Source organism: Narcine bancroftii, chromosome 5 (assembly GCF_036971445.1).
Source record: "Narcine bancroftii isolate sNarBan1 chromosome 5, sNarBan1.hap1, whole genome shotgun sequence".
Classification (NCBI taxonomy): Eukaryota; Metazoa; Chordata; class Chondrichthyes; order Torpediniformes; family Narcinidae; genus Narcine; species Narcine bancroftii.
In genome coordinates this window covers 177,467,489-177,494,215 of record NC_091473.1, presented here as the reverse complement: position 1 = coordinate 177,494,215, position 26,727 = coordinate 177,467,489, and the positions used below count along the sequence as shown (strand labels likewise).

General features: G+C 42.8%; 1 protein-coding gene and 1 long non-coding RNA gene across 2 annotated transcripts in view; both read right to left on the bottom strand.

The window, feature by feature from the left end:
- LOC138764236 (protein shisa-5-like) overlaps positions 1-26,727 on the bottom strand; it is a 98,433-nt gene that overhangs the window by 68,471 nt on the left and 3,235 nt on the right. The window contains exon 2 of the mRNA XM_069939881.1: positions 17,197-17,257. Within this exon, the coding sequence (XP_069795982.1) occupies positions 17,197-17,257 (61 nt within the window). The remainder of the gene's footprint in view (positions 1-17,196; positions 17,258-26,727) is intronic.
- Positions 1,556-11,103, bottom strand: LOC138764238 (uncharacterized). Its single transcript, XR_011358084.1, has 2 exons — positions 11,029-11,103; positions 1,556-9,164 (listed from the first exon to the last, which is right to left on the bottom strand). It is a non-coding gene; the product is annotated as an uncharacterized lncRNA (long non-coding RNA).

Genomic DNA, 26,727 nt, shown 5'->3' with positions numbered 1-26,727 from the left:
GAGCCCCACGGGCTCCGGCAGGCAGGCAGGGAGCCCCACGGGCTCCGGCAGGCAGGCAGGGAGCCCCACGGGCTCCGGCAGGCAGGCAGGGAGCCCCACGGGCTCCGGCAGGCAGGCAGGGAGCCCCACGGGCTCCGGCAGGCAGGCAGGGAGCCCCACGGGCTCCGGCAGGCAGGCAGGGAGCCCCACGGGCTCCGGCAGGCAGGCAGGGAGCCCCACGGGCTCCGGCAGGCAGGCAGGGAGCCCCACGGGCTCCGGCAGGCAGGCAGGGAGCCCCACGGGCTCCGGCAGGCAGGCAGGGAGCCCCACGGGCTCCGGCAGGCAGGCAGGGAGCCCCACGGGCTCCGGCAGGCAGGCAGGGAGCCCCACGGGCACCGACAGGCAGGCAGGGAGCCCGTGGCTCCGGCAGGCAGGCAGGCAGGGAGTCCCACGGGGCTGCCGTGACTCGGGCTCCAGCAGGCAGTCCCACGTGGCTGCCGTGACCCGGACTCCAGCAGGCAGGCAGTCCCACGGGGCTGCCGTGACCCGGGCTCCAGCAGGCAGGCAGTCCCACGGGGCTGCCGTGACCCGGGCTCCAGCAGGCAGGCAGTCCCACGGGGCTGCCGTGACCCGGGCTCAAGCAGGCAGTCCCACGGGGCTGCCGTGACCCGGACTCCAGCAGGCAGGCAGGTAGTCCCACGGGGCTGCCGTGACTCGGACTCCAGCAGGCAGTTCCACGGGGCTGCCGTGACCCGGACTCCAGCAGGCAGGCAGTCCCACAGGGCTGCCGTGACCCGGGCTCCAGCAGACAGGCAGTCAGCCCCACGGGGCTGCTGTGACCCAGGCTTCAGCATTGACCTGAAATGAGCAGGGCAGGATTGGGTGTGTCCTCCAGATGGAGAAGAGCGGGGGGAAGGATAAAGTTCAGATGAGCCATTATTAGCGATGAAATGACTTTTGATTATTTCTCGTGTCGATGTTCTCGCTGAGCAGAAAACGAAGCCCTTCCTTGTTTGACGTAAGGCACCAAAGTTTGCTGACACCGTGGTTGAAGCAAAAGAGAACTCGGCAGGTCAAACTCCACACTTTAAGTAGCAAAAATAAAGATACATAATCAACGTTTTGGGCTTGAGCCTGCATTAAAGTATGAACAAAATGTGGACAGACGGCCGAACAAAATGGTATTTTGATGTGGCACTGTGTAGATATGGTTTCTAAATTGACCAAATTGACGAATTTCCATACACATACAGTTTTGTGGAACTCTGTAAATATGGAATCTATTTGTTATCCAGAATATCGTGGAATGTCTACCAACTTAAAACATACACACTCGCTTTGGACACTTACTCAGATCCAAGTGTGTCACAGAACATTCAAAATCTCGCCAGGAGGGACCATGCAGAAAGAAACAGTAAGCAATTCCTGCTGACATTTTGGCACAGACCTCCACGTGAAACAGGGGATATGAACTGTTAGCCCTTTGTAAATTATAGCACCACAAGATTAGAACAAAATCTACCAAAACTGCTACAGGTGGGATTTGTTAAAGGAAGACATTCAAATCAAAATCAAATCAAATCAAATAGCTTTTTATTGTCATTGTACAAGTTATACAACGAGATTTATGACAGCAGTACAAGGTTACCAAATAGTCTAGGAAGATTATTTAATATAATGCACATGGCAAAATTGGAACAGTATCCAAGTATTACAGTCTCCCTGGACACAGAAAAAAACATTTGTCCATTTGAAAAGGTCCTTTCTATTTAAAATGCTGAAATAAATTGGCATAGGCAGAACGTTTATAAACTGGATAAAAACTTTAGATCATAAACCACAAGCTAAAATTATAACCAGTGGTGTTTCCCTTAAGTAGATTGAATAGAGTGCTTTTTATTTCAGTGACTGAACCACTGGTGGAGATGATAAGAGGGATCCGAATATAAAGGGCTTCAAAGCTGGACAAGGAGAACATAAAATTAGTCTATATACCTATAATGTGCTGCTATACCTATCAGACCTGGCTAAATCTTTGGAAAAATTACAAGGAACACTAGAAAAATATGGATGAATACACTTTCTGGTTATAAAATAAATATGAGCATTATCTCACTTTTGTCATTGACACATTTTGAATATGAAAGATACCAAAAAGGAAGTAAATTTAAATGGAAGGCGGATGGAATAAAATATCTTGGAATAGCAACTGACAACAACTTACAAAATCTGAATACATTATGTTCTTCATTTGAGGAAGAGAGAAGACCTGCAGAAATGGAGAGACCTACCGATTACTCTAGTGAGAAGGGTTAATTCTGTCAAAATGAAGGTAATGCCAAGACTGCAGTTTATTTTTCCAATACCTCAAAATTTCTTTAAATTATTAATCATATTAGACAGTTCCTATAGAATAATAAAGTACCAAGAATCAGACTGGAAAAACTGACATGGGACTATGGGCTGAGAGGACCTTGACTTCCAGATTTTAAAAAAATACTACCTAGCTACACAGGCTAGATTTCTCGCAGCCTTCATTATTGAAAACCCCTGCCACCCCCACCCCGCTCCCCCAACTCTTGGATTCAGGTGGGAATGTACTCAATAGAGGAGGGGGAATCAAAGGATTTTATCTATAAATGGAGTGTCAAATCTCGAGAAAAAAGACAGATAATCCAATACACACATGAACACAACACAGCAAGAAATTAATGAATTTATAGGAAAACAAGTAGGGATATCAATAAAAGCACCATTGTATAAAAATGTGTTATTGCCTATGAACATGGGCAATAGAATATTAAATTCGTGGTATGACAAAGGCATATATTAAAGACTGCTATACAGAAGTATCTTTTATGTCCTTCAAACAATTAAAACTCAAATAAGAAGTGGCCATTGGGACCTTCTATAGTTTTCTCCAGCTTAGATCATTCTTAAGAGAAAGATGGAGAACAATGTTGTCCCCACCTGAAATTAGTGCAAACGGAACAGATGGGAAATACACCCAAATTTATAACAAAAATGTACTATGATCCCCAGAGTGAAAGTGCAAAACCAGGGTTAGAGGTCAAGAGAAGTCAGACTGAGGTGTGGTGATTTCAAAAAGAAGCCATCAGACTGGTGCAAGGACAGTGTGACATCAATTCTAAATGCAAGATATGGACTGGCTCAGTATAATTCTTACACCAATTATATCTTACCCCACAAAAGTTAAACACATCAAAAGCAGAAATACTAGAGATGTGTTTCAGATGTGGGACTGAGACAGGAACTTTTTTACGTGCCAAGTGGTCGTGCGTGAAGGTGAGACCATTTTGGCAAGAAATTGAAAAGAAATTAACCAGGATAACAGGAGTGGCGTTCATGGGTGACCCCAAGCAATATTAATTAGGTCATTTCATGGAAATAAGCACAAACTGAGCTAATATCAAATCTCATTTATAAAAATAGTACTGGCAGTGGCAAATAAATGTATTGCAATCACTTGGAAATCCGACTACCCTGTACATATAGTTCGATGGAATGCAGAAATTAACATCTGTAAACCTATGGAAAAAAATCATATAACTAAAAGAATAAATATGACTCTTTTGTAAAGGCCTGGCAGCCACACCTGGACCAGTCCCGTGCCATACTCCTCTTGTGCTATGTGGGAAGTCAGGGTGACTGAGTGTCCCTGGGAACTACGTGTGCAGGAAGTGTGTTCAGCTGCAGCTCCTGACTGACCGCATGACAGCACTGGAGCTGCACATGGACTCGCTCTGGAGCATCCGGGATGCTGAGGATTTGGTGGATAGCACCTTTAGCGAGTTGGTCACACCACAGCTTCATAGAGTTGAGGGAGATAGGGACTGGGTGACCAAAGGTAAGAGTAAGAACAGGAAGGTAGTACAGGAGTCTCCTGTGGTCATCTCCCTAAAAAACAGATATTCCGCTTTGGATGTTGTTAGGGGAGATGGCCCATCAGGAGAAGGCAACAGTAGCCAGGGTCAGGGCACTGTGAGTGGCTCTGCTGTGCAAGAGGGCTGGAAAAAGTGGTAGGACAAATAGTCATAGGGGATTCAATTGTAAGGGGAATAGACAGGAGCTTTTGTGGCCGTAAACGGAACTCCCGGTTGGTGTGTTGCCTCCCGGGTGCAAGGGTCAGGGATATCACATAGCAGCTGCAGGGCATTCTGGATGGAGAGGGTGAACAGCCAACTGTCGTGGTCCATTTTGGTACCAACGATATAGGAAAAAAGCGGGATGAGGTCCTACAAGCAGAATTCCGGGAGCTTGGAAGGAAGTTAAGGAGTAGGACCTCTAGAGTAATAATCTCTGGATTATTGCCAGTGCCACGAGCTAGTCAGATTAGGAATTGCAGGATAGATAGAATGAATATGTGATTTGAACAGTGGTGTAGAAGGGAAGGGTTCAGATTCTTGGGGCACTGGAATCGGTTCTGAGGCAGATGGGATCAGTTCAAACAGGACGGTCTCCATCTGGGCAGGGCCGGGATCAATGACCTCGGGAGGGTGTTTGGTAGTGCTGTTGGGGAAGGTTTAAACTACTGTGGCAGGGGAATGGGATCAGGGGTAGAGAGACAAAGGGGTTTAGCATGAGGGAAGAATTCGGAGATAGGAGGCAGGTAACCTCAGGGCAAAAATGTAAAAGGGCCACTTTACAGCATAATGGAGATAGGGTTAAGGCTCTGGTAAAAACAAGCTTGAAGGCCTTATGTCTTAATGCAAGGAGTATTCATAATAAGGTGGATGATTTGAATGTGCAGATAGCTGTAAATGACTATGATATAGTTGGGATCACAGAGACATGGCTTCAAGGGGACCAAAGCTGGGAGCTTAACATTCATGGATTTTCAATATTCATGAGAGACAGACAGAAAGGAAAAGGAGGTGGGGTAGCATTGTTGGTTAGAGAGGAGTTAAAAGCAATAGAAAGGAAGGATGTTAGCTTGAATGATGTGGAATCAATGTGGGTAGAGCTGCAAAATGCAAGGGGGCAGAAGACGTTAGTGGGAGTTGCATATAGACCACCTAACAGTAGTAGAGAGGTTGGGGATGGCATTAAACAGGAAATTGGAAATGCGTGCAACAAAGGCAAGGCAGTTATAATGGGTGACTTTAATCTCCATATAGAACGGATTAATCAAATTGGTAAGGGTACTGATGAGGACGATTTCTTAGAAGGTATACGGGATAATTTTCAAACACAGTATGTTGAAGAACCAACGAGGGAACAGGCCATTCTAGACTGGGTTCTGAGTAATGAGGGTTAGTTAATAATCTTGTTGTGCGAAGCCCTTTGGGCAAGAGTGACCACAATATCGTGGAATTTTGCATTAGGATGGAAAGTGACAGGGTTAATTCTGTAACTCAGGTTCTGAACTTAAAGAAGGGTGATTTTGAGGGTATGAGATGCGAATTTTTAAAGTTAGATGGGCAAATGTTACTTAAAGGATTAACTGTAGAAAGGCAATGTCAAGCATTTAAGGATCACCTGGATGAAATACAGCGTTTGTTCATCCCGGTTTGGAAAAAGAATAACTCAAGGAGAGTAGTACATCCTTGAATAACAAGGGAAATCAGGGAGAGAATCGAGTGTAAAGAGGAAGCGTATAGACTAGCCAGGAAAGACAGAATACCAGAGGATTGGGAGAAATTCAGAGTTCTACAGAGGAAGACAAAGGGATTAATCAGGAAAGGCAAAAGAGATTATGAGAGAAAGTTGGCAGGGAACATAAAAAATGACTGCAAAAGTTTTTATAGATATGTAAAGAGAAAGAGACTAGTAAAGACAAATGTGGGTCCCTTGCAATCAGAAACAGGTGAATTGGTCATGAGGAACAATTAAATAACTACTTTAGTTCGGTCTTCACTAGGGAAAATATGAATAATCTTCAGGAAATAATAGGGGACCATGGGCCTAATGTGACAGAAGGACTGGGGAAAATAAGTATAAGTTATGAGGTTGTGTTGGATAAATTGAAGGGATTAAAGGCAGACAAGTCCCCAGGGCCAGATGGTCTGCATCCCAGAGTGCTAAAGGAAGTAGCCCATGAAATAGTGGATGCATTGTTGATAATTTTTCAAAACTCTTTAGATTCTGGAGTAGTTCCTGAGGACTGGAGGGTGGCTAATGTAACTCCACTTTTTAAAAAGGGAGGGAAAGAGAAATCAGGGAATTATAGACCAGTTAGCTTGACATCGGTAATGGGGATAATGTTAGAGTCAGTTATTAAAAATGTGATTGCGGCACATCTGGAAAGTGGTGAATTCATTGGTCAGAACCAGCATGGTTTTATGAAGGGAAAATCGTGTCTGACGAATCTTACTGACTTTTTTGAGGATGTAACTAGTAGAGTGGATAGGGGAGATGTGGTTTAGCTGGATTTTCAGAAGGCTTTTGATAAAGTCCCACACAGGAGATTACTATACAAACTTAAGGCACACGGTATAGGGGATATGGTATTGAGGTGGATAGAGAATTGGTTGACAGATAGGAAGCAAAGAGTAGGAATAAACGGGTACTTTTCGGAATGGCAGTCAGTTACTAGTGGGGTACCACAAGGCTCAGTGCTGGGATCCCAGTTATTTACGATATATATTAATGATTTAGATGAGGAAATAGAGAACAGCATTTCCAAGTTTGCAGACGACACGAAGCTGGGATTGTAAGCTGTGTAGAGGCTGCTAAGAGTGTGCAGGGTGACTTGGACAGGTTGGGTGAGTGGGCAAATGCATGGCAGATGCAATATAATGTGGATAAGTGTGTGGTTATCCACTTTGGAGGAAAGAATGGGAGGGCTGAGTACTATCTTAATGGTATTCAATTAGGAAAAGGGGAGATGCAAAGAGACCTGAGTGCCGCTGTGCATCAGTCATTAAAAGTGGGCAGGCAGGTGCAGCAAGCAGTAAAAAAGGCGAATGGTATGTTGGCGTTCATATCAAGAGGATTCGAGTACAGGAGCAGAGAGGTATTGATGCAGTTGTGTAGGGCCTTGGTGAGATCTCACCTGGAGTATTATGTTCAGTTTTGGTCTCCTTATCTGAGGAAGGACATCATTGCCATGGAGAGAGTGCAGAAAAGGTTTACCAGATTGATGCCAGGGATGGCAGGACTTGCATATGAAGAAAGGCTAGAACAACTGGGCTTGTACTCGCTGAAGTTTAGATGATTAAGAGGCGATTTGATAGAAACGTTCAAAATTCTTAAGGGATTTGACAGGCTAGATGCAGGAAGATTATTCCCAATATTGAGGAAGTCCAGAACCAGGGGTCACAGTTTAAGGATAAAGGGGAAGTCCTTTAGGACTGAGATGAGGAAGAATTTTTTCACTCAGAGGGTGGTGAATTTATGGAATTCTCTGCCACAGGAAGTGATTGAGGCCAGTTCCATAGCTATATTTAAGAGAGAATTAAATTTAGTACCTGTGACTAGGGGGAATCAGGGAGTATGGAGAGAGAGCTGGAACGAGGTACTGAGTGGATGATCACCCATGATCAAAATGAATGGCGGTGTAGGCTTGAAGGGCCAAATGGCCTACCCCTACACCTATTTCTATGTTTCTACATAGGGGCTCAGAGATTGTAAGTACAAGAAACACACAACCACACCCCTTAAAGTGATTTCCCAAATTGTATTCTATATATTTAAAAGATTTGTAAACTCTGACGGTGTGCAGATGTATCGAAAGTTGGAGGGAGGGATTGTTTTGTTTTTGTTGTTGTTGGTAAAAAAAAGTTTAATATTTTGTGATATTGAAGATTTTATTATGGACATTTTGAAAAAAAAATCTAAAATATTTTTTAAAAACGATAGCACCATAATCTCATCTCACTGCACTCAACGCAGAATTATCTCTTCAAAAGTTAAGTCATGTTAAAGCTTCAGGAGTATATTAAATTTTATTTTAATTGATGCTGCTGTGACCAATATTTTGCTGTATTCTAAAAGTGAAAGGCACAAGTAAAATGATAATGACCCAAATTATGAGGTGCAAATAACAGTGAATCAATTAGTGCTCAATGTTAGTGGGTGACAACAATTTCCATACACATCGGAATCAGAACTTACTGTCACGAACAAGTCATGAAATTCATTGTTTTGTGGCAGCATCATAGAGCAAACATTCATATTATAACCATCTTACAACATTATGATATAAACAAACAACAATAACGGTGCATGAAAGTGAGGCCGCGTCTTTGGTTCACTGATTATTCAGGAATCTGATGGCAGCGGGGAAGAAGCCGTCTTTGTGCCACTGAGTGTTTGTCTTTAGACTCCTGTACCTCTTTACCGATGGTAGCAGAGTGAAGAGGGCAGGGCCTGGGTAGTGGGAGGTCTTTGAGGATAGAGGCTGCTTTTTAAAGACACCGCCTCATGTAGATGTCCTCGATGGAGTGAAGTCCGGTGCCTATGATGTTGCAGGCTGAGTTAACCACCCTTTGGAGTTTATTCTTGACCTGAGAGTTGGCACCTCTGTAGAAGTTTACAAGAGTCTTCGGTGACATACCGAATCTCCTCAGACATCTCAAAGTATAGCCACTGGTAAGTCTTCTTTGTGATTGCATCAATGTGGAGGCTCCAGGACAGATCCTCAGAGATGTTGACATCCAGCAATTTGAAGATCTTGACCCTCTCCACTACTGAGCCCTCGATGAGGACTGGGTCGTGTTCCCCCGACTTTCTCCGAAGTCCACAATCATCTCCTTGGTTTTGATGACGTTGAGCTTAAGGTTGTTGTCGTTACACCATTCAATGAGCTGATCTATCTCCCTCCTGTTCGCTTCCTCATTGCCGGTTGTGATTCTGCCAACAACTGTGGTATTATTGGCAAACTTGTAGATGGCATTGGGATCGTGCCTGGCCACATAGTCATGGGTGTATAGCGAGTAGAGCAGTGGGATAAGCACGCATCCTTGGGGTGCATCTGTGTTGATAATCAGTGAGGAGAAGATATTGTTTCCAATTCATACGGACTGCGGTCTTCTGATGAGAAAGTCAAGAATCCAGATGCAGAGTGGGGTACAGAGGCCTAGAGTTTGTAGCTTCTCGACCAGCACTGAGGGAATAATGGTATTGAAGGCTGAGCTGTAGTTGATGGAAGAGCAGCTGTACTTATGAATTGCTGTTTTCGAGATGATCCAGAGCTGAGTGGAGAGCCAGTGATATTGCATCTGCTGTGGAGCGATTGTGATGGAAGGCAAATTCAGTTAGGCAACATACAGTGGAATGGAGAAATTAAGGAATCCTCCATATGCCTTTGTGAGAGATGGGAAAATTGATCTAAAATTATGAACATGGAAGAAACTAAAGTTCATCAGTAAATGGCTGTAACCAGTACAAACAGGATAAGCTTGGGGGTTAGGATGCAGGAAAGCAGAGTCAGCACGATTAACATAAGAATCTTCTAGTCTTTGTGACAAGACCATAAGACTAAGATAAGGAGTGGTAAGGAACAATAGAATGTAGGAAGTTGAGGTAGTCTGGATCAGATAAGGGTCTCCTAGCCCTGGACAGAAGTACCAAGTCCTGCATATCTAATTAGCTAACCATACACAGATTTATACATATGAAATTAGCCAACCCTAGATAGAATGAGTCAACTCTGCATATCAAGAGACTGTAGCCCTGAGAATCAGGAAGGTGTGAATAAGGACAATGACATGATGGGATACCCACAGGATACCCCCTGGTCCTCCAAGTGTACTGAAACTGCAAGTAGGCAGGAAGGATTACCTATGCCCAACCCATCCAGGGGGCAGAAGAATGTAAGGGGGGAGGGCACTCTGATACTGAAATTGACTGTATAAAAGTTGGGTGAGCCCCAGTGTGTATGTGTATTCCCAGGGTAAGGGGAAGCACCCAACTTTGCATTGTTGTAGTAATAAATGTTCTTTGTTCTCAATTTTTGTCTCGAGCAATTTCTTTAAAGGTACTTTAATTTCTAACACCTTCCTAATCAAAAAACTGCCCCTGCAAGAACAGAAAGGACATGAAGCAACTTGCATACTAGATACAGAAAGCAAGTTAAAACAAGGGAAAGGAAACACACATCATGGAACAAGGCCTTTTGGCCCATTGATCCAATGCCAACCATCAAGCACTTAGTTACTGCAACCCCAATTTATTACCAATAATTCTGATCAAACCATCCTCAGATTCAACCACCCCACTCACCTACACACAAGGGAGAATTTTCAGTGGGCAATTTGCCTCCTAGCACACATCTTTAATATGCGGAGCACCTATGCATTGAACCCAGGCCACTTGTGCTCAACCAACTGTTTCAATGTATTAAAAATCAGAATTTATTGTCAAGAATATGTCACGAAATTTGTTGTTCAGTGGCAACACATAAACCACATTATAAAATAAACAAAAATAGTGCAATAAAAAGAAAAAGGGAAGTTTGTACGGTTCATGGTTCATTCAGGAATCTGATGGCAGAGGTGAAGAAGCTGTCCTTGTGACGCTGAATGCTCGTCTTCAGACTCCTGCACTTTTCCCCCAATGGCCTGGATGGTGGGGGTCCTTGAGGATAGCGGGTGCTTTCTTAAGATACCACCTCTTGCAGATACCCTTGAGGGAGTGAAGACTGGTGCCAGTGATGTCGCAAGGCCAAGTTAACAACCCTCTGGGTTTTGTTTTCTCGACCTCTCCTTCCCTTCCCCTCAACCATCCCCAGATGACTTGTCAAAAAAAGTCTGCCTCTTTTAGACCACCATTCTTAAAATGACCAGAGAAAGTGTGTGTGATTATTGAATGCTTGAAAGATTAGTGGGTTGTTAATACTCTAGCAGACAGATGATAGCTGAACTTCGATACATATATCAAATTTCAGTGACAGCCAAGAACTTCCCAGGGCTAAGAGATTTTGAAAAATGCCTAGGTGACACCGTATTTGCTTTGTCTTAAGCCAGTTTGTCCCATTGGCTCAACATCAAACATTTTGGAGATGTTAGATTCCCAAATGCAAATCTTATCCGAATTTAAATGGACAACACTGCAACTTAAGGTAATCGTTGCCATTTGAACACTCACTCCTGGTGGGTAATCCCCACACGGCAGGCGAACCGGCGTCAGCAGTCGTGGTCGAGTCTGAGCTCTCGGCGTGGGGGGAGGGGGGAGCGACGGACTGGAAGGTGACGACATTTCCGACTGCGCTCAGCAGTCGTGGTCGAGACTGAGCTCTCAGCGCGAGGGGGGGAGCGACGGACCAGAAGGTGACGTCACTTCCGCTCCGCGTGAGCGCAGGGATCCGAAAAGCGTGCGATTTTGAGTCAGTGGTTTCGAAACTTGACTCGATTCGGCGCGTTTCTTCCAAGCGTGGTGGCCACAATACCACAGTAATGCTATTTGGCCTGTCTCGGTGGGTATGGCTGGCCCGCCTTCCCTGCTGACTAACCCTGCAACTCCTCTCCTTGGAATTCCCGAATAAGAGGGGGCTCCTCCAGTACGAACCCTGCAATCAGGCCAGCAACACGAGTGCGTGTCCGGGCTGAGGGGAACAAAAGTCTGTCGTCTGGTAACTTCCAGTCTCTTGGAGCTATTGATTAAATTCCAGGTCAGAATGGAAGGGTGAAAGCCTACTTCGCAGCGATATGGTGCAACAAGAACAAAAAGGCACCTCAACTCCTAGCCACCAGAATAGCCAAATGTTCAGCACAAAGCAAAAACGGACTCCGACCAGATGGCAAAACAACGTAGACAACAAGAGTGCAAAAATCAAACTGCTGGAGGAACTCAAGAGTCAAGCTGCATCCGTGGACGCAAAGGGATTTGGATTGAGACGCTGCATCAGTAAAAATGGTGGGGTTGAACGGATTCTTCAAAGTATTTGCATTCCTCATACATGAACACCCTTGGGAAATCTCTGGTTAAGTGCATCGAGATCAGAAAGCAAGGCTATCCCCTGTGACCAAAGATAGCCTGATGCAAGTGAACTCCAATCCCAGCATCTGCAGATTTTTCTTATTTAGCCACTTGTATCCTTTTACCCTCTCATCTCTTTAACAAGGAAACAAACTCCCATATTTCTAGCAAGTAGCTATCTAAAATCCAAGTCAAAACAGAAAAAAAAGAAGTTTATGAAATCTACCTCTCCAAAAATCAGTTTCAAGTCTCTGGTTAAAATGTATGATGCAAGAAATGTGTTGGTTTTCCTTGAAGCCATTTGTTACTGCCAGTGACCATTATTCTGGAGCTGAGCCATAACCTTCATTCACAAAAGCAGCAAGGGACAGCAATTTTTTTTGATACCTTGGTAATTTATTTCTTATTTAGACGTACAGCACGGTAACAGGCCATTTTGGCCTCGGAGCCCATGCCGCCCAATTAACCTACCAGCCCAAGTATATTTTTTTGAATGGGGGAGGAAACCGGAGCACCAGATGAAACCCACACAGACACGGGGAGAATGTACAAACTCCTTACAGACAGTGCGGCATTCAAACCCCAGTCACTGGCGCTGTGACAGCGTGGCGCTAACCACCACGCTAACTGTGCAGCCCTCGAAGGCATCATTAAATTTCAACAATTTTTATTTACAGCTGAAATAATACAAGGCACTTCACAGGAGTGTAACAAATGGCTTGCATTTGAATAGCATTTTCAACATAGAAATGCATCTCAACAAGCTCCACAAAAGCAAGATCAACAAAACTCTGAATCTTTTGACCAAAAACAGGCAAAAAAAAAAGCATCTTAAAAGTTGAGTAAGAAGTGAATTCAGCCCCCAATAGCTGAAAGAAGAGAAGCCGATAGTGAAGAATTGTGTTAAATTATAAGAATTGGTACATGTCTATCAGGTATTCACGGCACTAAACTACCTGTTAACAGCTTAATGAACTTTATTATGTGCATAATGGGGGTTGTAAGTTATGTGTTCAAGGGTTGTAGAGGAACTACCGTGCTGATTATGACCCGCTGAGCTGATCAGTGCTGAGGACTGATATAGGAAATGCCCGCAGCATGACGAAGCTGTGAACCCCTAATCACGGGTGTCAGGCATGATGATAAAAGCCTTGGAGCTTGTTCAGGGTTCACTTGGTTATGGATATCCAAGCTTCATAAGCGAGATCATTTTAAAAAACTGTATGTCAGCTAAGTGACGCAAGCTTGTGAATAAAGATGTCTGGTTTGAAGTACATTGGGTCTGAATTTATTCCCTAGGTCTGAACCAAGAAAAAGGTGGAGCTCTACAGTGGAAGAATGATTAAAATCTGGATGTTCCAAAGGCTAGGAATGAAGGAGAGAGGATATCTGTAAAGATGTTGGAAGGCGTTAGAAAGATAGGAACTAACAAGACCATGGATGGATTTGTAAACAGACATGGGAGGCAGCAGAAGTGGTGGATAACTAGTCCCCTTTCACACTTGCAAGTGGTTTCAGGAATTAACGGGCAATCGACCAATAAAGAGTCTAGTGCGAAAGGAAAATCTCAACACCAACGAGAGATGACATCATCACAAGAGATGGCTGGGGACTGACAGCCTCGACCCATCGTGCAATCCCCGGCATCTGCAATCAGGCAAGTGTAGAATGGGCAATTTCAATTTGGGATTGAAATGACCCAGGAAAGTGAAGGAAGATTAAAAAGAAGATATAAATTTTGCTGTGGGAAAGTCACAGCGGGAGAGAGATGGAGGAAATAAATAGCAATAGCGGACAATTTTTAAACAGCATGGGAAAGTTGGAGGTGCTATAGCGTACAATTTATAAAGACTGTGGGGGAAAACCAATGGCGGATCTGGCTTCCCAGAATGTCACATGGCAGAGAAACCCCTCCATGAGTGCTTCGCGCATGCAGCCATACATACAGCCCTTTCTCTAATGCTCAGAATTCTGGGAGGGCAGGACCGCTATCGCTTTTTCCCCCCACTGTATTTATAAATTGTATGTGATAGTGCTACCGACTTTCCTACGCTGTATAAATTATACACGATAGCTCTACCAACTTTTCCACCTGGTTTAAAAATTGTCCACTGTTGCTATTTATTGCTGGCAGTTTCCCACAGTCCCTTATAAAGGTTTATATAGGTCGGCACAACAACAGGGGCTGAAGGGCTCATATGGGCTATATATAAAGCTCAATTATAAATAGGCACGATTGATTTTGTTCAAATATAACATCATAATACATTGATCAGGATTTAGGGCAGGCCCACCGTCACTCGATGCATCATGACGTCACCGGTAGAAGGTAGAACAGTCCTAACCCTGGGATGGCTCCTTGCAAGGGTGAAAGCGTGCGGTGTCCCAGTTAGGAGTGGTCAAGTGTGAACAGCAAAAATGCCATTCCTATCCCAGGACACTGAATGGTTGATTTAGTGGGATGCAAGTGTGAAAGAAGTTTAAGACTTGGTGAATAATTTGATGCAAGTAGCATCCAGTTATGGGTAGCCATTTGTTTTCAGAGAGTTACGTGTTCAAGGGTTGTAGAGGAACTACAGTCTTATGAGTGTTTCAACAGCTACGGTACACTTCATAATGTCTGGGACAAAACATTTGTTTCTTTATTTAACCCTGTACTCCAGAGTTTTAAATTTGTAATCAAACAATTCACGTGATTAAAGTGTACATTCCAGATTTTATTAAAGGGTATTTGTATACATTTTGGATTGACCATGTATAAATTATAGAACATATTATACATCGTCTCCTCATTTCAGGGCACCATATTATTTGGGACAAAAGCAATGGTATGTATATTAAAGTAGTCATGCTTAGTATTTTGTTGCATCCCTTGCATGCAGTCCATAGGCGTTTCATGCAGACAAAAATCCTGATTGTAAAGGTGGAGATTCTCCGCCCTTACGTTGGAAGACTTACCTCCATGAATGTGCATGGCCAGCTCCAAGGCACCGACTGCAATCCCGGGGGAAGGGTCAGCGGCAGAGCGCAGCGTTCTGCCGCCAAGCATGAATGTAACACCGCTGCAAGCAGCTGGCTAGAGGCGGGGCTGGTGATGTTGTCAGCCTGAGACACAGGGGTGGGATTTCAATGGCTTTAATGATCGTGCACAGGATTTCTGCCTGGGTACTAACATTGGTTGCAAACATTGCAATCATCTGTCTTACCTGCCCTGGGGTTACCATGATCCACAATAGGGCTCTTTCCACATTGGTACGGAAGAATGACCGACTTGGCGGGCAGCGCTACAGCACCAGTCGCTCCAAAGGGCGCTACGAGGCACCTCTCGACATGAATGCGATGCAGGAGCAGCCTTTCAGGGCTGATCCACGACAGGTACGCATATATATTTTTCCCTCCGCACTTATAGCCGGCCTCCAACGAAAGGGCCTTGTGATTCATAGGTAGGTCCTGAGTAGATGCTCTGCCAGACCCCTTCCGCAGCCCTCTTCAGATCCTGCTTGTTTCAGGGACTTATCCCTTTAAGCTTTCCCTTCGACATATAGAAGCCATTCTCAATTCGATTTAGATCAGGTGACTGACTTGGCCAGTCAAGAATTTTCCAGTTTTTAAGCTTTGAAAAACTCCTTTGTTGCTTTAGCAGTGTATTTGGGATCATTGTCTTGCTGTAGGATGAAGCACCATCAATGAATTTGGAAGCATTTACTCAAACTTAAGCAGATAAAATGTTTTCTATACACCTCAGAATTCATTTTGCTACTGCCATCAGCAGTTACATCATCAATGAAGATAAGTGCATCCAATACCTGTGGCAGCCAGACATGCCCAGGCCATCACACATAGCTGTTTGTTGCATGCAAGGGATGCAACAAAATACTAAGCATGATTACTTTAATATATATGCCATTGCTATTGTCCCAAATAATATGTTTCACAGATGTTTTGGATCGTTGGCAGTTCCCTGATGTCTCCACACTTTGTTCTTGCCATTATTCTGATACAAGACCTTTTACCAGAACTCTGTAGGCTCTTTTAAATACTTCTTGGCAAACTGTAATCAGGCCATCCTGTTTTCTGTTGCTAACTGGTGGTTTGCATCTTGCACTGTATTTCTGTTCATGAAATCTTCTGCAGAAAGTTGTCATTGACACGTCCACACACGCTTTCTGAAGAGTGATTCTGATCTGTCGGACAGGTGTTTGGGGATTTTTCTTCATTATGATGAGAATTCTTCTGTCATTAGCAGTGGTGGTCTTCCTTGGAATAATAGTCTCTTTGTGGTTACTGAGCACACCAGTTCGCCCTTTCTTCCTATGATGTTACACACTGTTGATTTTGGTAAACCTAAGGTTTAGGCAATGTTTCTTACTGTTTTATTCTTGTTTTTCAGCCTCATAACGGCTTCTTTGACTTTCATTGGCACAAATCTGGTCCTCATGTCGAAAAATGGCAGCTACAAACTCCAAAACTGATTAAAAGCGTAGAAACAAGCCTAGCTCTCTTATACCTGCACCACAGAACTAATTAAACATACCCGAGTACTCACAAACACCGTGAAGCCAAATGTCCCCAACATTATGGTGCCCTGAAATGAGGGAAGTATGTATAACAAAAGTTCTGCAATTTCTACATGGTTGAACCAAAATGCCAACAACTAAATTTAATAAAATCTGGAATCTGCACTTTAATCACGTAAATTGTTGATTACAAATTTAAAACTTGAGCAAATAAAGGAGGGAAATAAAAGTGTGTTTGTCCCAAACATTATGGAGGACATTTGGTTCTTGGTCCTCTAAAATATTCTGTATAGAATTTCAACTAGAGGTGGGGCAGAATGTGCTTAAAGATATTTTTGAAGAAGATTGGTCTTATTACATTTTAAGATTAAATCTAAGACAGCTCTGTACATCAGGAGATGCTATAGAGCTGAAAATAGGCAGACTCAAAATTCAACTCTGCATTAAATACTAGGTAGGATAAGATTTTATTTCACGACACAGAAGATTCAAGAGTCTCTATGGCCCACTCCTATTTGTTAAATTTCTTCTTGCTTCCAAGGTTATTCGTTGCTATTAGCTTGTTTTGAAAATGTTGTGGGAATAAAATGCTCCTTCAAGTACAATTATTTATTAATGAAACTGCATTCCCAGACACGTTCAAGCAATTTTGTTCTGAGACAGCTGAGAACAGTTTGGATTTTTTTTTGAGAAACCTGAAGTTACTCACTTCAAAATAATAGCTACTCTTAATTAGGACAGTTCACTCTAGAAAAATACCTAGCTGAGAAAGGACTCAAATTCTCTCTTTATATGAGTGAAATTAAATTAAAACACTTACTTATTTTTTTGAGTACAAAATGGCCCGTCGTCATCACTGGGATCATCACAAAAGCCGTAAACTGAAAAGGCAAAAATACCAAGTCAGGATAGATAATCCCAGATTTGAAAATGAAGCAATCACATGATTTCTCAGGTACGAGAATCTAACATTATACACTACAAATTAAATCAAGGACCAATTGATGCACAAATGCATTAGTTTACAGACGATGTTTCAAGTTAGATCATAGTCCTCAGTCACTTAAGGCATTAACAAGATCATTAACTTTCAGTAGATTTGTTGATTTTACCTGTGACCATTTCTTATGCTAAGTAGGCTTTACTCCAGTCTGAACTGCCTATTCTTGGTCAGCAAGCACAAGGGCAAAAAATAATGGCGGCGCTGCCAGAGCCGCTGGTGTGGAACCAGGGAGAGTGGGGAGCGGACTCACAGTCCTCCCCTGTGGGGTCCTACAGCCTAGTACAACTTCTGTCGGCTCCGTACCAGCTTTAAACAGCTTATTAAAGGAGCTGACAGTCTTTTATTTAAAATCCTTTGACCTCCCCGTGTCTGGGCCCAAGATGGCAGCACCCGTGTTCAGCAGCGGCCTTACGAGTTCCAGACTCCGGGGGAGCAGTGGACTGATGCAGGCCACCAGTAACGGGGAGAACATCCTCTGTTCAGAAGGAGAGGCAGAGGAGACGACCCCCAAGGTCAGTGACCAGAGTGGCGGGCCAGTGAAGGACACACACACAGGTGGCAACTTGTGAGCAAGGAAGGCTGGCCGCTGAAGACTGGCTCGTGTGAACCAGGTATCAGATACTGGATCCGGGAGGATGCTGAGGGTGAGGACTCCAGAATGGCCATGGGCACTGAAAATTTACAATAAAAACATAAGAAAAAGGAGCAAGAGTAGGCCATTCAGCCCATCAAGCCTGCTCCACCATTTAATGAAATCATGGTTGATAATGATGATGAGCACATCTCCATCTACTTGCCCTTTCCCATATTCCTCAATTCCCCGACTATGTAAAAATCTATCCAACCGTCTTAAATATATTTACTGAGGTCACCTCTGCTGCTTTAATGGGCTGAGAATTCCACAGATTCATCACCCTCTGGGAAAAGCAGTTCCTCCTCCTCACTGATCATCAACACAGTGCGCCTCAAGGATTCGTGCTTAGCCCACTGCTATACTCGTTATACACCCATGACTGTGTGGCCAGGCACAATCCCAATGCCATCTACACATTTGCTGATGACACCCCAGTTGTCGGCAGAATCGCAAAAAGCAATGAGGAATCATACAGGAGGGAGATAGATCAGCTCGTTGAATAATGTAACAATAACCTTGTGCTCAATGTCAGCAAAACCAAAGAGATGATTGTGGACTTCAGGAGGGAGTCACGGGAACATGATCCAGTCCTCATAGAGGGTTCAATAGTGGAGAGGGTCAAGAACTTCATATTCCTGTGTGTCAACATCCCCAAGGATCTGTTCTGGAGCCTCCATGTTGATGCAATCACAAAGAAGGCTCGCCAGCGGCTATACTTTGTGAGGTGCCTGAGGAGATTCGGTAGGTCACCGAAGACTCTTGTAAACTTCTACAAGTGTACTGTGGAGAGCATTCTGGCTGGTTGCATCACTGCCTGGTATGGAGGTACCCAACTCTCAGGTCAAGAATAAACTCCAGAGAATTAATAACTCAGCCTGCGACATCACAGACGCCAGACTTCACTCCATCGAGGACATCTACATGAGGTGGTGTCTTAAAAAAGCAGCCTCGATCCTCAAAGATCCCCACCACCCAGGCCAAGCCCTCTTCACTCTGCTACAATCGGGGAAAAGATACAGGAGCCTAAAGACGAGCACTCAGCGGCACAAGGACAGCTTCTTCCCTGTCGCCATCAGATTCTTGAATAATCAGTGAACTGGAGACACTGCTTTACTTTTCGTGGACTATTATTTTTTTTTAATAGTAATGTCGTAAGATGGTTATAATATGATGCTGCCGCAAAACACCGAATTTCACGATTTGTTCATGACAATAAATCCTGATTCTGATTTACCAACATTGTACTCCATCTGCCAGACCCCTGCCCACTCTCTTAGCTGATCTGCATCGCTCTGCTCCCTCACCGTTCGGAGATTTGGATCTCAGCTTGGGTTCGTGATCGTTTGTGCAACGGCAGTCGCTGTGGATGCGGTGGAGGCGAATCCACGGACACTCACTGGGTTTAGGGGACTCTGTTTTGCTTCCCTCCCTGACTGTAAGGGACACCAGGCAATGCTAATTGCAAATCTTTGTTTTTTATGGCAGATTGAAGGCAATTTAATATAACATCACCATTCTGTTTTATTACATGACAATAAACAGTATCTGATCTGATCTGCATTTATTTCCAAGGACCTATATACAAGTTATAGCCATATCTAAAATCTTGGGTATTCTCAGTTCCCTCATAAATGCAATGATTTAGCTGACTGATTTGTACTTAGCCATTGGCCTGAATAATTGCCCTTTGCTCGCCTGAGTTGTGGGTCTTGAGAAATTGCCATTTTTTCTCCCAAACCATTTAATTTTCATTTTGCTTTCCCAGCCTGAGGGCTGTGACACTGAAGGAACTGGAGAACAATAGGAGCTTGAATCATCTTTTTGCTTGTGGTGTCTTGCCCTGCACAAACTCACCGCCCAGTTAAACTTAGAGGTTTTTAATGTGGGATGAGCCTGCATCCTTTTTTAATTCAGGTATCTGCAGAACAAGAGCTAGTGAAACTGAAAAGTTATGCCAATTGATAATGAGTCTATTGTCATTTGCATTGCACCATGCACCTATGCCCAGAATTCTTGCTGCAGGTGAACTAGTACTATAAAGAAAAACTGGAATAGTAAACAAATTTAATTAAATTAGAAGAGACAACAAATACATCTGATACATAATAACTATTCACAGCCATCCTTGTGCTAAAAAGTTCAGGAAATCTGTGATTAGTGTACAAAGGGGCAGTTCAAAAGTCTGATAGCCATTGGAAAGAAATAGTTCTTAACCCTAGAGATGCTAGTTTTCAGGCATCTACTTTCTTCCCAAAGAAAGCAGTGAGAAGAGGTTGTGACCAGGGCGAGAGGGGTCCTTTATGATGTTGGATGCCTTCTCAAGGCAGCGCCTCATGTAGATGTCTGCAATATAGCCCATGATGGACCATGGATACATTTGCTGCCTTCTCTGTTTCTGGGCACTTGAATTGCCAAATTCAATGATACAGCCATTCAGTGCGCCTTTCGAAGTTTAATCGAATATCTGGCGACGTGCCAATTCTCAGACTCCTTGGAAAGTAGAGGTGCTGGTGTGCCTTCTTCACGTTTGCTTCGAGGTGCTCCAAGAAAGGTCTTCTGTGATTATGGACTCCCCGGAAATCTGAAGGTTCTGACTCCACTTCATTCACATCAATGCCTAATCTAGATGCCTGCATCGGCGTCGAATGGATGGAACCCTGGCTGGTGGATCTTCATCAGTAGTCGGGTGACACCCCTCATCTACGAAAACAGCTCAAACACCACCCCCCCCGGCCCAGCTCATTAGCCCTGCCGTACTTTAATGATAAGATTTTCTTGATCTACACTGCTTCAGAAACACATTCAGCAGGGCGACCAAAGAGAAAAAGAATATGGTGGAAATGCCCAGCGGCTTAGAAAGCATTTGTGGAGCAAGAAACAAACATTTCAGTTCTTTTCACTTCTTCACCTTCTTGGCAACTTCAAACATTCTTGATTTTGAACATTTCTGAGTGCTATGGGAAGTTATTCACTCAAATTGTTAACTAGTTCCCCCTCCACAGATGCTGCCTGACCTGGTCAGCATTTCTTACATTTTGTTTTCTTCTCAATTATAAATTTCCACCATCAGCATTTTTTTTTTGCTTTTGAGGCATTTATATCTTTAAATTATAGGGAGAATATAGTCCAAATAAAACAACAGAATTCTCAAAGAGGAGGGATTCTGTCTGGATTAAAAAAAAATATGGAAATTCCAATTGGCAGTGAAACACGCAAGTTTGAAGATACCATGATTGTGGTATGAACAGAAACATTGGAGGAACTCACCAGGTCTCATGCTGCTGCAAGACCGCTGAGTTCCTCCAGTGTTTCTGTAGTTTTACCACAGCCCAATATGCAGAGAGCAGATATCTTAAGCTGCAAATGCAATACCACAAAAATCACAAAGTGTGATTTACATGTTGAAAGATCCTGTTAAGCAATGGAGTAGAAGGCCATCAGGACAATTCATCGCACTTCAATCGATTCACAAGTAACTAACTCTGAGAGGAGATCATAAAAAGCCTCGACACTATTCCCCAAGAAGTTGGCAAGCAATAATGGGAGGGAAAAAAAAACCTCAAGAACTGCTAAAGAACCCTGGTTAAGATCCTTGCAGAACATTGTCAACACTCAGCTAAGTCAGGCAGAATCTTTAGAGTTCAGATTGAAGACATACCATCAAATTGAAACAACCTAATGCATTAACTCAGCTTCTCTGTCCACAGATGCGACCTGGGCTGCTGAGCGTTTCAAGAATTTTCAAGTTGTACTTCAACATCTCCAGACATTTGCGAGATCCCTATTGGGAAAAAGTACCTCCTTTCCTCCAATTGATGGTCAGATGACTGGATTATTGTGCATTCTGTATTTTAAAATGAGAAAATGGAAGAAATTCAGGAAAAGCTTTCTTCCAGAACTTGAAAGCACTTTCTCAGACATCTAGTCTTCAACTTGCATGTTAAAATCTGGTTTGGCAATGTTCTGGAATTACACTCCTCAGGTTAAATTCAAGAGTGATATTATGTTTTTTACCTATAACTGATGTTTTTCCCCTCAGCAATTGTCACACAGGAACGGCCAAAACTCCAAATGTCTGTACCACACCGCATGTTTAGACACAATACCAGAAGTGCGGTAATTAGGGAGGCGAACTTGCCACGCCACTGTGGCAACGGCGACCTTGATATCTGACGTACATGGGTGTAATGGAGAGGCTGCGGCTACCGCAGGGTGGTGCCGCCGTGCTCCTATTTGGAGGTCACATCGCATGTCAGCCAAGGTCAAGACTCACCCCAAGCAATAGATGACCCTTGCGATTGGCCTGCCTAAATAACCAGGTGCTGCAGCTCAGACTCAGCCCTGACCCAATTGGCCCAGGTGAATCACCTTGGCTGACCCCTGCTGAGCCCCTGCACTTGGCTTCAAGCCATTGGGCACAGCAGCCAATGGGGCCCAGCCTGCCCCAAGTGATTGGACCCCCCCCCCATGCCAGCTGCAGACCATGTGACCCTTTTGACCTCTCGTGACACTTAAGTATCACCTTTCACACTGGATTGGGATGAGTCCTGAGGTTAGGTAACTAGTAACTAGAGACGTGTCCGTACCATTTAAGGGGTGGGGACACGTAGTATCACCTTGATCCAGACTGTTGAATGTAAGGCGTTCTGGGAAATTTACCAGGGGTGGAGGATGTAAAATATTGGAATGGGAATGACTCCTCATCCCCGTTCTGACCTTTTTCACACAGACTGCATTCTGGAACGCAGCAGCTGTGTAAAACACAACAGAATCAGGCCCTCAAAGTCGATGCCAACGAAGTTGTCTGCCCAAGTTAGTGCCATTTGCCTGCATTCGGCCTACAACTCTGTAAACCTTTCCTACTCACTTACCTGTCCAAATATTTTTTTTAAATGTACAATTGTCCCTGCTTCTGGCAACTTGCTCCACATATCCATTGCCCCTCAGTTCCATATTTCCCCTCTTACCATAAATCTACACCTCTTTTTAGACTCCCCTATCTTGGGGAAAAGACTACCATTATTTACCTTATCAATGCCCTCACGATTTCATAAACCTCAACAATAGCCCCCGTTTCCTCCATTCTGGGATGGGGGTTGTCATTGCCTCCTTTCCCATCTCTCCCTACAATCAAAGCTCACTAATCCCAGCGATATCCTTGGGACCCTTTTCAGGAGTCAGGAAAGCCAAGGAAGGGTCCCAACTCAAATGATGCACTCCTTCACAGACAGCAAACAGCTTGAAAATGGGTGATAAAAATCAATGAATTTCAAAACATTTGAATACTTGTAGGAAGCCTCAAATTAAAAAGCACGTGGGAAAAGTACCTCCTATTTCAACATATTCTGCCTCCTCTCAACTGCATGATTTGTGGCTATGTAAAGTCCTTTCACTTCACTTTTAAGTCACTTTAAGAATTAATTCAACTCATTGAAACATTAACCACTCCAAATTCCACAAAATGACTTTACTGTAAAATTACAATCTTGAAGAAACAACACAACTAATCCCAACCCATGAACATCAAGCTATCGGTGTCAAAATTGCAAAACGAAATGCCAGTACAATCTAATTTAAATGGAATGGCTTGTATTTACGATTTTAAACAAATGCCCCACGTCCTATTTTGGGAAGAGTCATGTGGACTGAACACAGGCATGTTTTTTTTAAATTTTTTTATTTTTCACACTATAAACCATACTGACCAAAATACATACAGACATTTTTCTCTTGAATATATACAGTGTCATTTTCTCCCCTTTCCCCCCCCCTCCCCTCCCTCCCTCCCTCCCTCACCCCCCTTCCCATTTATTTAAAGTTCAATCTATAAGATACATTAAACCCGTTAAACAATGTCGTCACTTAATAAAAATAAACAAGAAATTTTTATCTTTTACTTTTATAAACTGAGTCAGTTCATTTCGGTGTCTTCTCCTGTCATTTTAGGTGGTGGAGGTCCATGGTAGGATTTCTCTATTGTATTTCATGTATGGCTCCCATATTTGTTTGAATATTGTGATGTTATTTCTTAAATTATATGTTATTTTTTCTAATGGAAAACATTTATTCATTTCTATACTATTCTCAAGTTGTCTTCTAATTTCCAGGTTGACATAATACATTTTTTTGCTACAGCTAGGGCTATCATAGCAAATCTTTTTTGTGCTCCATCCAAATTGAGTCCAAATTCTTTATTTCTTATATTACTTAGAAAGAAGATCTTTGGGTTTTTTTGGTATATTGCTTTTTGTGATTTTATTTAATATCTGGTTTAGATCTTCCCAAAATTTTTTCACTTTCTCACATGTCCAGATTGCATGAATTGTTGTTCCCGTTTCCTTTTTACAGCGAAAACATCTGTCTGATACTGTTGGGTCCCATTTATTTAACTTTTGGGGTGTGATGTATAGCCTGTGTAACCAATTATATTGTATCATGCGTAACCTCGTGTTTATTGTATTTCTCATAGTTCCGGAGCATAGCTTTTCCCATATTTCATTCTTTATCTTTATGTTTAGATCTTGTTCCCATTTAGATGGCAAACACAAGCAATTCGATATCTAGGTATACAACTAAATAATAATCTCGGCCATCTATATAAACTAAATTATCAGCCATTAATGAAAAAATTACAAGACGACTTAGAGCACTGGAAAGTCTTAGCACTAACACTGATAGGAAGGATAAACTGTATTAAAATGAACATCTTCCCAAGGATACAATACCTATTTCAATCATTACCAATTCACCTAACAGAGAAATTCTTCAAGGAGCTAAAGAAAATAATAAGGAAATTCTTATGGAAAGGGGGGAAATTGAGGATAGCGCTAGATAAATTAACAAATGGTACAAACAAGACTTACAACTACCAAACTTTAAGAATTATTATAGAGCAGCACAATTAAGATACCTATCAGATTTTTATCAAACAAGGGAAAAACCAGATTGGACCAGATTAGAACTAGATAAAATAGGGGAGAAGATACCTGAACATATACTATATAAGTGGGATGAAAAATTGGTGCAATGTAGGAATTCACCAGTACTGCACCATCTGCTCAACATTTGGAAGAAAATTCATGTAGAAAGGAATAAAATAAATTATCAACTACCAAAATTAATATTGTCACAAAATCAACTAATCCCTTTCACAATAAATAACCTTTCCTTCAGAGAATGGGAGAGTAAAGGGATCAAAAGAATAGAAAATTGTTTTTCAGGAAATAAATTATTATCTTTTGAACAAATGAAGGACAAATATAATATAACTCACAATACAATGCATACCACCAACTGAAAACCTACTTGAAGGACAAATTGGGAAACAGTCTGAGGTTACCAGAAGGAAGCAATTTTGAATATGTGATTACAGACACAATGATAATTTAAAGATTTATAAGAAACAAGTTCATCAAACTGCAAGAAAAGGAGAACGAGGAAACAAATTGTAAACCTAAACACAGGAATGTTAAAGTGATGCACTTCAGTGAAGAAAGGCTAAGATTGTGGCAAAATGGCAACAAATTACCAAAAAGCCAGCAAAGCTTTCCATCAAGTAGCAAAATGGCTGCAAAAACAGCAATGCTTCTGGAAGGAGATACAATCATTCCAACTGGGCTTTTAAAATCAATCCTAGGATTGCCAGGTGTTGGGGCTCGTTCTGCAATGTTGTAATTTCTTAATACTGGATTTTTTAACAGGATTCAACCCGCCCAATTAAAAAAAACACACACTTTGAACATTTCAGCAGTTTGGAAAAAAAGGCTCGACCTTGTAAAGGTTTCACTCCATATATTTGAATACTGGAATCCTTTTTCTCACTGCGTAGAAACTTTTCAGAATTGATTATCATGTGGTCTATGATATCATGTTGCACGAAACGCTGATGTTTAGATGAGCTATTATCTTCAATGAAACATGTTGATTATATCTCTTCTCCTAAACTCTTGAGTTTACAAAAACGGAAAGGAACTTTAAAATATTACACTTTTTAAAAAAACTTTTCACACTGCAATCCCATGTATGCCACATTTTAATTAGCTTTAGTGGAATACTCACTGAGAAAACCACTAACAAAGTTAATTACATAAGGAATCTTGCAGCCAGCAGAGAATATAATTATAAAAATACACACTTTGGGTCCTTGAGTCAAAAATGAATCCTCTTAATTATACAAAATGCCAACTTCAATATCAAGATGAAGCAAAACCTCCTATCTTGCAAGGTTAACAATACATTTCTAATCCTTTTGTTTGGTCATCCTGATGAATGCAAATTCACTTCAGAATGAAACATTACACATAAGGCACTTTCAAGTAGGGAAAACACCGTCTTTAAAAGCAGAGGTTCTTCGCCCTTGCGCCCAAAGACTTACCCCTCTGAATGTTCCGTGACTGGTTCCAAGGCACCGATTCCAACCCTTCTTGGGGCAGGATAATTGGCAGAGTACTGCGCTCCGCCGCCAGAGCTGAATGTACAGCCGCTGTAAGCAGCTGGTTAGAGGCGAGCGGGCTGTGATAGCCTCACCGGGCCGCTTTCTACAGCTCAACACGCGGCAGAGCAATGGCCATCTTCCCTACGCATAATCCCCAATGCAGCTGGAACCGCTCGTTTCCCAGATCAGTTCCAGTTACGTAGGGGAATTATGGTGGGGAATTATGCTCTGCTGCGCATTTATGACGGTGGCGCTACGGCACCAGTTGCCCCGCCTCCAT